Source organism: Mytilus californianus, unplaced genomic scaffold (assembly GCF_021869535.1).
Source record: "Mytilus californianus isolate M0D057914Y unplaced genomic scaffold, xbMytCali1.0.p SCAF_6, whole genome shotgun sequence".
NCBI lineage: Eukaryota > Metazoa > Mollusca > Bivalvia > Mytilida > Mytilidae > Mytilus > Mytilus californianus.
Window position 1 is genome coordinate 11,096,747 of NW_026262712.1, and position 17,413 is coordinate 11,114,159.

Here is a 17,413-nt window from a genome sequence, read left to right on the forward strand (position 1 = left end):
TTTAGAGTTATTGAGTATTTTGTTAAAAAAAAGGGGGAGGGGTTTTTCACATGTCGCGCCGTATCTCAAAAACAGTTTATGATTATTGCTTAAAACTTTACACACTTCTTAGTTATATTAATCTTAAGATCTGTATACTTTTTGGTGATGATTAAAAATTTTATTTTAGAGTTATTGAGTATTTTGTTAAAAAAAAGGGGGAGGGGTTTTTCACATGTCGCGCCGTATCTCAAAAACAGTTTATGATTATTGCTTAAAACTTTACACACTTCTTAGTTATATTAATCTTAAGATCTGTATACTTTTTGGTGATGATTCAAAATTTTCTTTTTGAGTTATTGAGCATTTTGTTAAAAAAAAGGGGGAGGGGTTTTTCACATGTTGCGCCGTATCTCAAAAACGTATACTTTTTGGTTTTGATTCAAAATTTCATTTTAGAGATATTGAGTTTTTTGTAAAAAAGGGGGTTTTCGCATGTCAGGCCGTATGTCAGAAACTGTTTATGATTATTGCATAAAAATTCACACACAAGACGACGTGCGTATCACGCGCTCATGTCGCAGCTGTTTATTTTTCTAGGAGTTGCGCCCCTTTGAACTTGTTTTCCTCAATATACTACTGCAACAGTTTTTCACCGCAACTCCTCTGAAATCACACAACAGAATTTCATGAAAGTTTGTAGATGATAAGGACATACTATGTAGATGTGCATATCGACAGGAAATTATGATTCAATTTTTTTTCTAGGAGTAATGCCCCTTTGAACTTGTTTGCCTCAATTTACTACTGCAACAGTTTGTCATCGCAACTCCTCTGAAACCACACAACAGAATTTCATGAAACTTTATACCCCACGCAACGAAGTTGCGGAGAGTATAATGTTTTTGACCCGTCCGTCTGTCCGTCTGTCCATCCGTCCGTCCGTCAGTCAGGTTCTTGTCATCGCAACTCCTCTGAAACCACAAAACAGAATTTCATGAAACTTTGTAGATTATAAGGACATACTATGCAGATGTGCATATCGACAGGAAATTATGATTCAATTTTTTTTCTAGGAGTTACGCCCCTTTGAACTTATTTGCCTCAATTTACTACTGCAACAGTTTGTCATCGCAACTCCTCTGAAACCACACAACAGAATTTCATGAAACTTTGTAGATAATAAGGACATACTATGTAGATGTGCATATCAACGGGAAATGACGACTAAATTTTTATGCCCCCGCCGTAGCGGAGGGGGCATTAAGTTTTACTCTTGTCTGTCTGTACGTACGTACATCCGTACGTCCCAAAATTGGTTTCTGTTCTGTAACTTGAGTTTGCCTTAACCAAATGTTATGAAACTTATACACAATGCTTATTATCACATAATACAGATCAAGTTTGAATTTTGGTAGCGTCACTTCAACCTTTCTAGAGTTATGCCCCTTTATAAATGAAAAAAAAACAAAATTTTTAGTTTCCGTTCTCTAACTTAAGTTTGCCTCTACCAAATGTTATGAAACCTATACACAATGCTTATTACGACAAAACACAGATCAATTTTGGATTTTAGTGGGGTCACTTTAACCATTCTGGAGTTATGCCCCTTTATAAATGGAAAAAAAATGCAAAATTTTTAGTTTCCGTTCTGTAACTTAAGTTTGCCACCACCAAACATTATGAAACCTATACACAATACTTATTACCACAAAACGCAGATCTAGTACAAATTTGGTTAGGATAACTTTTATCAACGGATTTTCGAAGGAAATATTGGTTATTGATTTGGGGATGTACGGCGGGTGGGCGGACGGGCGGCTGTCAAACAGTGTCTCCTCAATGACATGAAAACGCTTTTGACAATTTTTTTTCAAATTTAGATATGTTGTTACCTGTGACTAAATGAAGGTCAAGTCGATGATTATAAGCTATTATAGGACTGTATAAATAAAGTTAGAAATTTACTGTTCATTATTAGACATTTTGAAGATAATTACAGATATAAAGTTTTATAGATTTTTAAAAGACATTGTATTAATGATAAATACAATTTTGAATTTTTTTACTTTTCTTTGGTAAATTGTTTGAAGAATTATGTGGTAGGTTTAATTGTTATTATGTAAAAACTAATTTTCTGAATGCTATATATATTTTTTCTTTTCTTCGGTAAATTGTTTGAAGAATTTGTGGTAGGTTGGTTTGTTATTCTGTAAAAACTAATTTTCTGAATGCTTTATTTATTTTTTTATGAAGTGAACTACTTTAATTAGATAATAATCTATTTTTATTATAGGATATATTTCATTACATTTAAAGTTGTTGACATTGATAAGTTGCAGATCTGTATTAGTTTGTGATAAATGAAAGAAAAATATTTTGAACTATTAATTATATTTGATTATAATTTGAAAATAGACATACATTGTGTTACATCATACCTTATTTTAGAGAATTATTAATCATGAATCATATCTAATGTTAGAGTACTATGTTAAACCATATTTCTGTTCAAAGGGAAATAACTCAAACTTACTCCATGAACCAGTAATGATAAAATCAAAATATCTTTATAACTATTTTTTTTAAGTCATGTGTGTTATGAAGGTAGATGTCACAGTTGACAATGTTATGTGGTATTTTACTTTTGTTGTGTGTGTTAATGTTTAATTTTTACATGATCCTGTTAGGGGTTAAGATTTGCAAATATCAGTTTCATTATTAATTAGAAAAAAATCTATTTAAGATATTCAATCACAATACAAATTCAGAGCTGTTTCAAGCTTAAATGTTTTGCCCATTCTTGCTCTACTGTTTAGGATTCGACCTCTGCAGGAAAATCCGGTTTGCTGTCACTCGACAGCCTCTTGTTGTTTTTGAGTTATGTCCCTTTATAATGTTGTATGTAAGTGGGGGCATCATCTGTGTCCATGGGGACACATTTTCCATTTGTTTTTCTAGGAGTTATGCCACTTTGAACTTATTTGCCTCAATATACTACTGCAACAGTTTGTCATCGCAACTCCTCTGAAACCACAAAACAGAATTTCATGAAACTTTGTAGATAAAAAGGACATACTATGTAGATGTGCATATCGACAGGAAATTATGATTCAATTTTTTTTTTTAGAGTTATTTTATTTGTCCAGTGGCAATGTGGGGGCGTGGGGTATGTGAGCGCGCTCACTAAGGTTCTTTAATAGTAATTATTTCTATAGCAATACAATTAAGGGTAAAAGACATTTATTCCAACGTCATGCAGCTTTGTGCAAGGACTGGCAAATATATTAATTATTTTTATAGCAAATTAACATTAACAGTATCAATTTCACTGCACAAGATGCACATTTCGACAATAAATGTCTCTAATATATCAGTGATGCTCAAGGCCAAAATATTTAATAATCCGAAATTTGTTAAAGATTGAAGAGCTGATAAAACTTCAAAAGACAAAAGAATAGCCTAAGTCGGGCAAGGAATCAGAGCTTTGTATGAGGGAGATATATATTCCTTAATTTAAAGAAATTTCAAAAAAAAATTTACAGCAACAAATTACACAATAGCCATATTTTTATTTCAGTACCAAAGTACTGGCAACCGGGCTGGGGATACCCTTGGGGACTAACAATCCACTAATAGAGGTATCAACCAAGTGGTAGTAATAACATTGATGGTACCAATTTTACTGCACCAGACGTGCATTTCGACAATCAATGTCTCTTTAATGATGCTCGGGGCCAAAAAATTTGAAAATCTAAAACTTATTAAAAAAAAATTGAAGAGCTGATAAAACCAAAAAGGACAAAAAGTATAGCCAGAGCCAGGCAAGGAATCAGACCTGTGCATGAGGGATATATATTCCTCAGTTTGTAATAATTTCCAAAATTTTTAAACAGCAAATTTAAATAACGCAATATCCATATTTTCATTCCAGTACAGAAGTTTGTGCAACTAGGCTGGTGATATCCTTGACTTTCAGAATTGTATCTTGTTAAGCGCTGTACATAATATTTACCTTTTGATTACTATTATTTGCAGATATAAGTGAAGAATACATGGATTTGATTCCAACAGATGAAATACTAGATAAACTGGCACAAGTAATAGGTGTTTTATCCTTCCAACTGGGTACAGAATTAGGATTACCCAATTCATCATTGGATAATATACAGTACAACAATGGACGGGATTTAGTGGCACAATGTAAAGATATATTATTTCAATGGAGAGAAGATAAGCGAGTCAGACCAAGCATAGGTGTTCTGGTCCAAGCTCTTGTAAATGTTGGAAGAGGTGCTAAATGTTTGGAAAGAATCATTAAAAATGTTGGGGTAAAAAAAGCCATGGTACGTATATATCTTAATAACCAGTCGATAAGTACTAAAAATGTAGGTTAGAAAAGACAGGTCATATTAACAGACTCAATTATGAAAAGAAGCAAACCTGATACACAGAAACACAAGAGAGTAAATTGGTGCACGCACCAAATGTTTGGGCCGGAAGTAAGGAGGTTTTTGTTGTAAAAAAGTGCAAAATGCTTATATAAACAATCTTTATATTGAGTTGACTTGATCGATCAATCCTCAATTGCCAGACCTGTTCCAATCTAATTAGTTATGATAAAGCTGTAAAATATTACTAAATTGTGCAGTTGATGAAATCGAATATCATTTAAGTGCAGTTGATGAAATCGAATATCATTTAAGTGCAGTTGATGAAATGGAATATCATTTAATTCATTTTCAAGTCTTGATTTTGAAACTCATGACTATCAAAGTTGCATCTACTGACAAAATATTTGTATTCCTCATCTCAGATATGGACTTTAACGCAGCCTTTCACCTCATTTTCTCATCAATGAATTTTATGTCAAGATGACTTATTTTATAGGACCCTCCTGACTATAAAAGATGCATCTGTTGACAAAATATTATTTCTCCACGAGTTGTATCTCGAATATGGACTCTAACGCAAACTTTAATCAGTCATTTATATATGAAATGTAGGTCAAGATGACCTTATTTTTATCAGGACCCCTTGGTTATTCAAGACTCATCTATGAACAAAATCTCATGAACTATGACTTATACTTCCACAGATAGATGCATGACTTTAACTTTGTGACGGACAGTTGAAACACTATATCCCTTCCCCAACTTCGTTTGACAAAAGATATAAAAATCTTAAACCAAACAAATGTCAAATTATTCCTCTCAGTAAAGGTTGAGAAATCCTCGACAAAATGTTGTCATTTCTATTCGGTTTTGGTGAAATTTTAAAGTATCAATAAACAGACATAAAAATATGGATGTAGCCTTGTATGACATTTAACAATGAATTCTGCTCAAACCGATGCGAGGGACAACTGGAACTTATTACCAGTTATGAGGAATATTGCTCATTGTTGAATGCCTCATTGTGACTTGAAGATGAATGACAACAATAAAAACGTTCAATTTTTGGGTTTTACCATGTATTGATATTAATATTGTCTCATGTACATTTACTCCATATCCCTTCATATTTTCATTGGGTATACGACAGACTAAAAATCTGCTTACATACTACAACTAAAAGTCAGAAAGCTTCAGACAGTATAGCAAATTATTCTCTTCGTAACAGCTGAGAAATCCTTGACAAAATGTTTTCATTTCTGTTGGGTTGCAGTAAAATTGCAAAGTATTAACAAACACCAAGTGGATATTTGAGAGGCTTGAAAATCACTTTCAGTTACTGAAATTAAAAATCCTTTTAGCGTGAACCCCCTGCGGGGTTCACGCTTATATATTGGTGAGTTTGGAAGTGTCTATGGGTCATTCGATATCCTCAGAATCAAGATCCTCGATACGTCTCCAAAATTTTCGATCATTTATACAGGTAGTTATCTATGTCTTTGATACGGTCCCTCTGTGGATAGGCTACCACGTGACATTTTATATTTCAACAATCAAAGTTCATTTGTAGACTGGAAAGTAAAACAATAAAGACTAGGTTGCAGTAAAAGATCATTTATATGTTTAGAACCTATTTGCCTTTCGACAAAACATGTGTTTTAATAATGTAAATGTTTATCAAATATCAAGTATAATGAAAATACAATTTTATACTTCATGCTTTGAGACGGTCCCTGTACGCGTTGTGTGTGAAGTATTTAATATAGCGTCACGTTGTGCATTGTGACTATAAACCTGGAAATAGTTTATTGATGTATAATGTCCCAAAATAAACTGATTATTTCTGAACGTTTGTCATTTGATATTTTGTATTTCAATCATTGCATGGGAGAATGTCGGAAGGCATGATGAAAATTAAGAAAACGATATTTCTGTTAAAAATATTAATCTTAGGTCGGAAACACAGTGGTCGGAAAGCAAAAAGATAATCAAACAAAAGGTTTTTCTGCTAAATTATCTATATTTTATTAATACATTGTAATAGATACTACCAGACTAAGAGAATATTCTTATTAAGTTTAAACTGAGACTGAATTTATTCTTAATAGAATATGATTAAAATAGTCATATATACATGCATTATGTCTCACAGATTTGAACAGTCATTACATTTATGAAAATTATATGCAACGTATGAGCACCAATGAGCAGGGATGCGTGCCTAAAGGTAGCTAAATATTTAAATTTTAAACAGTCGTGAATGAAAAAATATGAAGATATGATAGATAAAATAAATGCATCTAGTTTATAAAGCAAAATGAGTGCTTAAATTTATATTGCGATTGGTTTGTGCAATTTGCATTAGACATCTGGTTTGTAGAAACTGGGATTTGCAAAAGGGTTATAAAAAATGATGTACACTCCCAAGTAATAAATAAAATAGTCGAGCCTTAAAATGTATATTCAAATAGTAGCTGTACAACTACCCAACATTGCTTTCAAATGACTTGTGCAAAAATCTACACACAATTACATATTTTCAATAAAGGTGTTTTAACATCATCATTATCTTATTCTATTCACAGTCAATTATTTCAATTCAAAAGCAAACAATTTTCAGCAACAATTTTTGGTGACCAGTCAGGGATCTTGGGTTCACGTGTTGCTTTTCTTCTATTTTTTTTTGTTGAAAGATAGCAACTTGTATCTGTGCGATGCTTCTGGATTGGACTGATGATAATCTCCGAGAAAAACGAATGGCTTGAACTTTGACATTTCTGTGTCTTTGTGAAAAACCTGCGAAACATGGAAACATGTTAACTATAAAAACTCCCGAGATCGTTTACGTTGAAAGTAAAGATATATTTATTATGGCACCCTCAACGGGGTTGGAGTGACATATTGTTTTTGTTCCGTTCTTTTTTTCTTATTTTTATTCTTCCACACTTTTTGTCCAAGCTCTTCTCAGAATTGCATGTACCAATCTTGATGGAACTATGCTATAATATTGACCACCATGTGAAGTTGTGCACCTGACTTTGGAATGTGCAAGATGGTCACGGTTACCATGGAAACTAAAAGAATGTAAAAAAAAATCGAAATTCTAAATCTTTCATTATAAGACCTAACTGGATGAAACTTTATGGTAATGTTACCTGGTATGCCTAGATGTGCAGACAATATTTAGAAATTCCAAAATGGCCGCCATTGTCATGGAAACAGGGCGAAAGTTTAACATTGACCCTATGGGAAAACACATTAAAGCTGCATTTTCTTAAAGAATATTAAATAAAACCCAAAAAAACTCTATGGATATGTAACATGGCATCTATCTTTGCATTTTTGGAAATGGTCACCGTTACCATGGAATCATCAAAAATTTCAAAAATTTCAAAATGCTCCAAACTTGATGAAACTTTACAGTGATGTTGATCGCAATGTGTAGAATTGGAATTCTTTGGAATTTTCAAAATGGCTGCCGTCACCGTGGCAATGGGAAGGGATGCCATCCGCTATTGCGAGCAATGGCAAATCTAGTTATGATTATTTTTCTTAGTGATGAAAACTGTATATATAATAATCAAAATAGAATATAAAATAACTATTTTGAGAAAAAAAAACGCAAATTATAAATCATTTCCCATGTTCCGACGACGAGTTGTTGTATGATTATGGTACCTTGTTTACATTTCTAAAAATTACCCGGTTTGGTAATTTACGCAAATACGAGTCACGCATTCTGTGCATGAGAAAACAATGAACATTCATTGTTATAAATATATTTAAGTTTGTGTTTTTTTGGCATCTTCTTCTTTTATAAAAATTAATAAAAATGTTTTTAATTTAAATTACTTAAAATCTTTAATTTTGTATATGCAGAAAATTATATAGATCCGCAGATAATCATGTAACAATCTCAAACCCTTATCATATGATGGACCGGCTTATTGCCGGCCCATAATAAAGCACTTAAAAAACTGCTATTTTATTAAGGAAAAATCATTTTTAACCGGATTTACGAAGGAAATATCGGTTATTAATTTGGGGATATCGGGCGGGCGGGCGGCTGCCAAACAGTGTCTCCACAATAACATGAATACGCTTTGACATTTTTTTTTTTCAAATTTAATTGTTGTTTCCTGGGACTTAATGAAGGTTGAGTTCAATTTTCAAGATTTTAGTATTTCTCCATTTTGAGTTATCGCCATTTTTAATATCCAAAATTGGTATTTTTAAATATTTTTCTCTCTTGTTATCATATTATGACTAAAGTAAAGCATATGGTAAAAGTCTTATCTCACAATTATAATTGGAGTGACAGATTTATTTGAAAATTTTCTGTTTCCTGATAAGATCTGTAGGACTGTATATATAACATTTACTAGTAGGACTGTATAAATAAAGGTTGAAATTTACTGTTCATTATTAGACACTTTGAAGATAATTACAGATAAGTTTTAAAGGTTTTAAAGAGATAGACATTTTGAAGTTAATTACATTACTAATAATTATATACGTAATGTTAGAGTACTTTGTTAAAAGGTTAAACCATAGTTCTGTTCAAGGGGAAATAACCCTTCAATTTGCAAGCATGATTTTCATTATTATTTTTCTTTTCTTTGGTAAATTTTTTGAAGAATTTTATGGTGTGTTTGTTATTCTGTAAAAACTAATTTTCTGAGTGATATATGTATACAATTGTTTTGTTGTGTCTTGTTAATTTTAATTTTTACTTGATCCTGTTTGGGGTTCCAGATTTGAAAACTCATTAGATAATAATCTATTATTTATAAGTTAAAAAGTTAAAATTAAGATAAGATAAGTTGCAGATCTATATTAGTATGTTATAAATGAAAGAAAACATATTGGGAACTATCAACTATATATATAAAGTTTGATTTTGATCAATCTAATTAAAATTAAATCTCCGCACTTGCTCCTCGTTGTTTATATGTCGCGCGTGGGAGATCTAACAACAGCCGCTTGAGGGTCATGTCTAGGGTCAAATTTGCTGTAGCCAATCAGCGAAGGTGCTACAAAGTGTTAGGGTATTGGACTGACATAGGAGTCTTAGTAGCGTCTAGAGGTCTTCCGAATGTATATAAACAAAAATGGCAGCCCCCATGCGAAAAACGTTTCGTAACATACAACTGTAATAATAGTTTGTTTTATTGCCTTCCGAGGTTAAAATGGCATCAAGTGAAGTATGCACCCCAAGGAAAATATCAGTATGAACAAACATTTGTGTTTTATGCGGTTTTTCTTTCATCCAGAAAGAAATCTCCTCAACGGGAGAACGTGTTGAAAAAAAACTGTTCAAACTGAAACTTCAGCAGAACTCCGAGAGAATCGCAATAATTTCTAGTGTTGTTACTGGTTTTGAAGTAAACGCCGAAGTAGACAATGACAATGGCGTCTGTATTAAATGTTTTAGAAAAGTCTAACAGTCAATCAAATTAAAGAAAGATGCATTAAAAATTCAAGAAGAACTAAGTGACTAACTTCGGGTGTCTTACCACCTGACCAATCAGAAAGATTAATTGCTAATAGATTTGTTAATCTGCAAGGTGGAACAAACAATAATATAAGCTTAGATGAATACTCGAGAGATGTTGAACAAGGATACAAAAGTAACATGTTCAGGACATCAGACAAAGGAAAGTATCCTTCAACACTCTAAAGAGTATCCTCACCTAGTTAATTTTGCAAGCCATTTTGATAACATTACCAATTTAACAGGAAAGAAGGGGTTCCACCATATACGGTCATACCAAGCTGATGTTCAGAAAATTGCAAAAGACCTACTACAAGAAAATGTACTACATGTAACATATAAAACTTCAAGAATAATAACAGTTAAGTGCAAGGAGCTAAAAAAAGAGACAAAAACCCATTTGACAGTGCATTTATAGGACTTCGTACATTGATTCTTCGCCGTGACATCAACCAACAGTCCCCTTCCATCGCCTTCAAATCCACATATTTGAAAAATATTGCTTGGAATTAAATTATTGTGAATAAAGTGTGCAGGTTTAATTTTCTCTTAAGTCATAACCTTAATTAGCTGGTACTTTTTTAGTAGTTTGTTGCTGATATTAAAGTGTCACAAGTCAATGAGACATCAACCCAACAAACTACGTAATGAAATACTTTCAGTTTAGTTGCAGAATATCATGGTCATTTTGATTAGGCAGCATAACTACCTACAAAAACATGTTTATAAAAATGTGGCATGATTTCTATTGAGACCACTATTCAAAAGGGACCAACTTATTTTTCTGTATTAAAGTTCACAGTTCCACCTCTGACTTTGAGTAAAACCTATAGCAAGCTGTACAAAGACCCGAAATGACTTTATGAAAACATCAAGCACGATTGTACAAAACAACAATGAGATAAAAACCAAACTTTTACAGATTTGTTCACAAGGCGACCAGCATGCAGATATTTACCCTATATGTACATGTAAAGAGCTGTTGATAAAACTTATACAAGGTTGTGTTGGTTAAATGTGCTTTCCTGAGTGATGAAGTTATTAGTGCACATTATTTGGTTCAATTTCTATCTTAGTCAAATTAAACACAGTAACTTAATATAATAAAATGCTCTGCTGGGCCCAGCTTGATACGACTGCAGAGGTCGAACCCTGAACAGTTGGGGCAAGTATGGACACAACAGTCAAGCTTGATACAGCACTGAATTTGGATTGTGATTAAATATTTGACACAGCATAGGTTTCTGACACAGAATAAATGTGGTCTAAGAACTTATAAATTTTTAATTTACCTATTCAAACACAAGTTATTGACTGGAAACTAGAAAAATGCTTGTTTTTTGGCCCCTTTTTGGTTCAAAATTCCTAAACATTTAGGGAAATTATCCCCAAACTCAAACCTAGCTTTCCCTTTGTGATATGGAACCTTGTAGTACAATTTCAGAAAGATCCATACACTTACACACAAGTTATTGTCATGAAACTAGAAAAATACTTGTTTTTTGGCCCTTAATTTCCAAAATTTTGAGGCAATTACCCCCAAAATCAATCCCAGCCTTCCCTTTGTGATATGGAACCTTGTGGTACATTGTCAGAGAGATCCATACACTAACACACAAGTAATGTCTGGAAGTTACAAAAATGCTTATTTTTGGCCCCTAATTCCTGAACTGTTGGTACCATAACCCCCAAAATCAATCCCCACCTTACTTTTGTGGTATTGTACCTTATGGTAAAATTTCATGGAGATCCATTTACTTAAACTAAAGTAAGAGTGCTAAAACCAATGTGTCTTCGGACAACGACGCCAACGTCATACCAATATACGACCGCAAAATTATTTTGTGGTCGTATAAAAAAGAAGATGTGGTATTAAGTCTATATCTGACTGTTTTCTTGATGAACACATTGGTCTTGAACAAAGTTGTAAGTAAGATATAGTCCCACTTCATGTTATTGTCTTGAATATGCATGAAATATTTGCCACTGAAACCCAAGTGAAGAAATCAATAATCAATCAACCTATCAATGTTTATTTTGAGCAAAAATAATCATCCTCTATGTATACTGTTGGTTACACCAAGTTAAAAACAATGAGTTTGCTATATAGAACAAATATAACATCATCAAGAACAATGAACAAAAAGGTCAAAGTCATACATGTCATATGAACCATGCCAAAACTTAGCACAAAAGGACATACATCAATAGCAATAATTCTATACACCAAAGATAGTTGACTTGTTGATCAATAAACCATGAAAAGTCAAGGTCAGAAACCAACCAGAGTGATTTTTATAGTTCGTTCCTGTGTTGTACTGTTACACCACTGTCCCAGGTTAGGATCCTGCTAACATGTTTAACCCCGCCACATTCTGTATGAATGTGCCTGTCCTAAATCAGGAGCCTTAGGTAATTCAGTGGTTGTCGTTTGTTTATGTGTTACATATTTGTTTTTCGTTCATTTTTTGTACATAAATTAGGCGTTAGTTTTCTTGTTTGAATTGTTTTACATTTGTCATTTCAGGGCCTTTTATAGCTGACTATGCGGTATCGGCTTTGCTCATTGTTGAAGGCCGTACAGTGACCTATAGTTGTTACTTTCTGTGTCATTTGGTCTCTTGTGGAGAGTTGTCTAATCATGCTCATTGGCTATCATTCCACATCTTCTTTTTTATATAATATGTACATCTTACAATAATTCCACACCAAATATATTTTTCTGTTTGTTTATCATGTTTATAGTAATCGAGATGCAGACTTGACCCCGAATATATGCTTGTTTCATGAAATGAGGTCAAGATTAGGCGAATCTGCAACCATATCTGACAGACATGGCAGACATGGTTTTCTCTTTTGAATTTTTTCATATTTTTCTGGTCGGGGCTTTTGTAGCCGACTAAAGGCATGGGTTTTTCTCGTTGTACTACAATTGCTTAAATCAAGTTATTGAAAAGTCTGGAGGGTAGTTGTCTGATTGGCAATCATACCGCATCTCTTTATTTTTAAGATGAAAACAAGTAAATATCTTATGATGTGTGTCAATCAGTTACTGTCTCATTTGTTTTTATACGCTACATCTCTTTTTAGTCACATTGACAGCTGCAGGCATGACATGAACCCAGATCTAGAGTGGCAATACAGCAATTGTAAGGGGGTTAAAAGTCAAAAAAATTTGAAGAGTCTAAAGTTGAATAAGTTACAGAAACTAGATACTGAAAAATTAAAAAAATAAATATCAACTGTTTTAATCATCTTGTATTTCTAATAAAGCCATATCAAGATCTTCGAAGTATTCATAGGCCAACAAATTGTAGTCTTCAGTATCGCTATCTGAAACAGCAGAATCTTCTTGCTCCTCGAGCTCCTCAACAACTTGTTCTGACAGAAATAACTTCTCAAGAGGTAACATATCACAGGATTCACAATTACAAGACTTAGTACACAAGTCACAGCATGAATGTTTCCTGCTTTCTTTCTTCATCAAATCATCCAAGTCTGAATTTCTGAGGAAATTACACATTAGATCCTTTCTCCTACAATCTTTAGCTTTAAGAATTGCCTTAACTTCCGGTTTCAACTTCTACAAGTGGTATCCATTGTATAGGATAATGGCAACTGATGGATTTCCATCCCTCCCCACTCGCCCTATTTCTTGCAGCAAATCTACCAGATTATTTGGAGGTCCAAATAATACCACTCCACTACACTTTTTTACATCTAAACCCATTCCCAGGGCACTGGTTGACAAAATAAGTCTCAAAACACTACTTTCCTCCTTCAATGCATTAATTATGATGTTTTTGTTAACATCTGGAGTTTCAGAATGGAACATCTCAATATACTTGGCACAATGTGGCAATTCTGTTACAATGTATTTATAAAGTTTGGAAGTGTCATTTATCGATGAACAATACAAAAGTGTACGTGGGAAGTCCTGACTTTTTTCCTCTAATGCATCTACTAACCATGTCATTCCCATTTCAATTTAACTTTTAATTTTGGAAGATACATGTACTAGTTTATTATTAGACTTGTTTGGTGGTAAATTAATTTCTGGTGTGTCCTCCGCTAGCTGCAATATTTTCATGACTTTTTTCCTAAAGCTTACAGTGCAAGTTGCACTTAAAGCTAATACTGTAGAATCGGAAAAGAGGGATCTTAGTTCACCTACATCTGAAAACCATTTTCGAAAAGCCTTTTTTCTGTCTCCTTCATCTTGGCCCCTGAAAGAAAAATAGAAATAAGTACTTCTATAAAAACTTTTATAAAAGGTAAATATCAGCACCTCTTGCCTAGATTGTTAATTCTTATGGCAAAACAAAATTAAATACATGTATGTGCTTGTCCATATTGTTATGTAACAGCCTATCATTCAGTGGTTGTTGTTGGTTGCTGTCTATCACATTTGTTTAGGGTTTTATTTTTCATACATTCTTATAATTACATTGTAATGGTTCATCATTTTGCAAGTAGTGGTCTTAAAAGAGCTTACTTTTTAGTATTAGGTTATCTCGTTCTTGAAAGCTGTACAGTTCTGTACCAGTGGTCTTAATTTTTTACTTCTATATTTTTGAAAATCTAAATTCATAAAAATGGGAAGGGAGTACACATCAATATATAGAAACAATTCATCAAAGTTTCATGCAAATTAGTTGAATAGTTTTTGAGTTACTGTCTGACAGGTTGACGATTGACAGACAGTCACAGGTTAGGGGAGGGTTGGGATCCCGCTTACATGTTTAATAAACCCTGCCACATTCTGTATAGTGCCTGTCCCAAGTCAGGAGCCTGTAATTCAGTAGTTGTCATTTGTTTATGTGTTACATACATTTGTATTTGTTTTTCGTTCATTTTTTATGCATAAATTAGGCCTTTTGTTTTCTCGTTTGAATTATTTTACATTGTCATTTCGGGGCCTTTGATAGCTGACTATGCGGTATGGGCTTTGCTCATTGTTGAAGGCCGTACGGTGACCTATAGTTGTTTATTTCTGTGTCATTTGGTCACTTGTGGAGAGTTGTCTCATTGGCAATCCTACCACTATTCTTTTTTATATAGACAACGGTATACCATAATACGTCCTGTAAATGTGGGAATAGAAATGAACATGGGGAATAAACATTGTATCCACTTACCAAATTGCTATTGTGTGAAACTCATCAATTACAACCAACTTAATGTTCAACTTCTTTAAACAAGTTCTCCAATAGGGATCACCAACCAATGTTTCTGGAGATGCAAAAATGACATCTATCAACCCCTCTTTGATTTGATCGTCACTCTGGGGAAGATGATCCTAAAACGCAAAAAAAAATGTAGGTGGGCAGTCTCCAAAAAGACATATTTCTATGATAACTTCTAAAATTTAAATGTACACTGTACAAATACCCTTTCTCCATTTCACTGCGATTGATTAAAGATTGAAATCCAATGAAATAATTCTTATTGTTGTAAAGTCCAATACAAAAATGAATATAGCTGAGATTTCAATGAATGCATGGCATATTTTCTCGATTTTGAGATGTTTCTGCCAATGTATCTGTTTGGCCATCCAACAAGGTCTTTTAGACTGCACTTTTCCATATTTTTTTTTTATTTTTTCATTGTTTAACACAAACATGACAAATAACAATCTAATTTAAAAATTAAGTTTCCCGCACGTTTCTGAGCCATGTAAAGCTGATTATGCTGTATGATTTTGCTCATTGTTGAAGGTCAGATGGTGACCTATAGTTGTAAACTTTGTCATTTGTTGTCTGGTGGAGAGTTGAGTTGGCAATTTTACTTCAAGTCTTGTACATGTACGACATCTTCTTATTCTTATATGCATGTACATTTGTTTTGAGATAGATTATTAGTACATGTAATTAACAACATTTCCCTTGGACTCTGGTGCTTCATTAATACAACATGTAGTATATATCTTTATACAAAGTATGAAGAACTAGCATTATGGCCAAAACGACTGTAAAATACTGGCAATATGACCGATACAATCTGTTCTCGGTGAAATGAGACAAATTTATGTGCTACCATGGCTATGATCAACTGCTTCTGCAGTTTTTTTTAACTTTGCTCATGTATATCTAAGTTTCATATTACTGCTTTGTTACTGTTAGTCATGTGTATGTGTTGATATACTGAAGTTTAAATGTATGTTCCTGCAAATAAATTTTATTTTATTTGATAAGGCATACAAGTACATCTTTGCCGGATCCAGGACTATGGAAAAGGGGGCCCTGCATCTAGACACCAAAAGGTGTGGGAATAACGTCTTAATACATTTTTGTAAGATAGAGGCATTGCATTAATTATATAAGTAGCTCCAACAGCATAGGCGGATCCAGGGGGGCCTGGGCCCCCCTTTGTGGGAAAAATTTAGTTGATTATATAGGGAATCACTGGCGCATGACTGGAGCGGGCCCCCTCTTAGGTCAGTCAGTGGGCCCCCCTTACAAAAAGTTCTGGATCCGCCACTGTACAGGGGGATAACATGTCACCCCCTAACTGATTTCTCATGTGTTATAAACATCTTTATTATACAACACTGCCAACATAATAATTATAATATAAATTAGGTGTATAATGGCATTAAATACTATAGTATAGACTATTCAATTTATTGAAGCCTTACTACCACTGCATGCTTAAAGTTATACTAACCTTTGTATGCAGCAGTAATATTTCCAATGTGCGAGAGTTTTTCCACCTGGTCCTGCATCAGAGCTACTAAGGGACAACAGACTAAAACTTTTCAGTCAGAACTGTTTTCAATAACCTCCCGGACAACTGGAAGGTACAGTTGAAACGGCAGTGACTTGCCAAAACCAGTCGGTAGTACAGCCACGCACTTCTTCTTGTTAACTAAATACTCTAAAATTTCCTTTTGCTCCTTCTTTATATCATTTATACCAAATTTTGGCAAAACTTTTGTCAAAACGTTGTCCAAACTGGGCGCATCCATGTTTTTTAACGATCCGATAATGGTATACAAGCCCGTCGCTGATTGGTTAATCGAAATTGATTTTCTGCACGCTGATTGGTCGGTCAAAGTTCACCAAATTTGACCCTAGACATGACCCTCAAGCGGCTGTTGTTAGATCTCCCACGCGCGACATATAAACAACGAGGAGCAAGTGCGGAGATTTAATTTTAATTAGATTGGATTTTGATTTATACACTAAGTGATAAGATAACACACATCTGGTAATTTTCAATGCAATCACCCAATTATAATTGGAGTGACAAATTTATTAGAAAACTATTATTTATATTTGATTATAATTTAAAAATAAATATAACATCATATCTCTTTACATCATATCTAATTTAAGAGTCTATGTTTAAATCATATATAATTTTACATTAACATGATTAGTTCATGAAAATAAAGTTTAAGTTATTTCCATTTGAACAGAAATGGTTTAACTAAGAAGTATTTCATCAAAAATTGAACTCTTGGGGTTCTTTGATATGCTGATCCTAGTAATGTACTTATGATTTGGATATTGGACCATAATAGGTAAACGTTCAATTTTTGCAA

The 17,413-nt window shown here is 33.4% G+C and overlaps 1 protein-coding gene and 1 long non-coding RNA gene across 2 annotated transcripts in view; one reads left to right on the top strand and one right to left on the bottom strand.

Moving 5' to 3' along the window:
- LOC127705774 (uncharacterized) overlaps positions 1 to 17,413 on the top strand; it is a 158,686-nt gene that overhangs the window by 97,480 nt on the left and 43,793 nt on the right. Inside the window, exon 12 of the mRNA XM_052210128.1 lies at positions 4,018 to 4,325. Within this exon, the coding sequence (XP_052066088.1) occupies positions 4,018 to 4,325 (308 nt within the window). The remainder of the gene's footprint in view (positions 1 to 4,017; positions 4,326 to 17,413) is intronic.
- Positions 14,018 to 17,037, bottom strand: LOC127705779 (uncharacterized). Its single transcript, XR_007984006.1, has 3 exons — positions 16,534 to 17,037; positions 15,006 to 15,166; positions 14,018 to 14,093 (listed from the first exon to the last, which is right to left on the bottom strand). It is a non-coding gene; the product is annotated as an uncharacterized LOC127705779 (long non-coding RNA).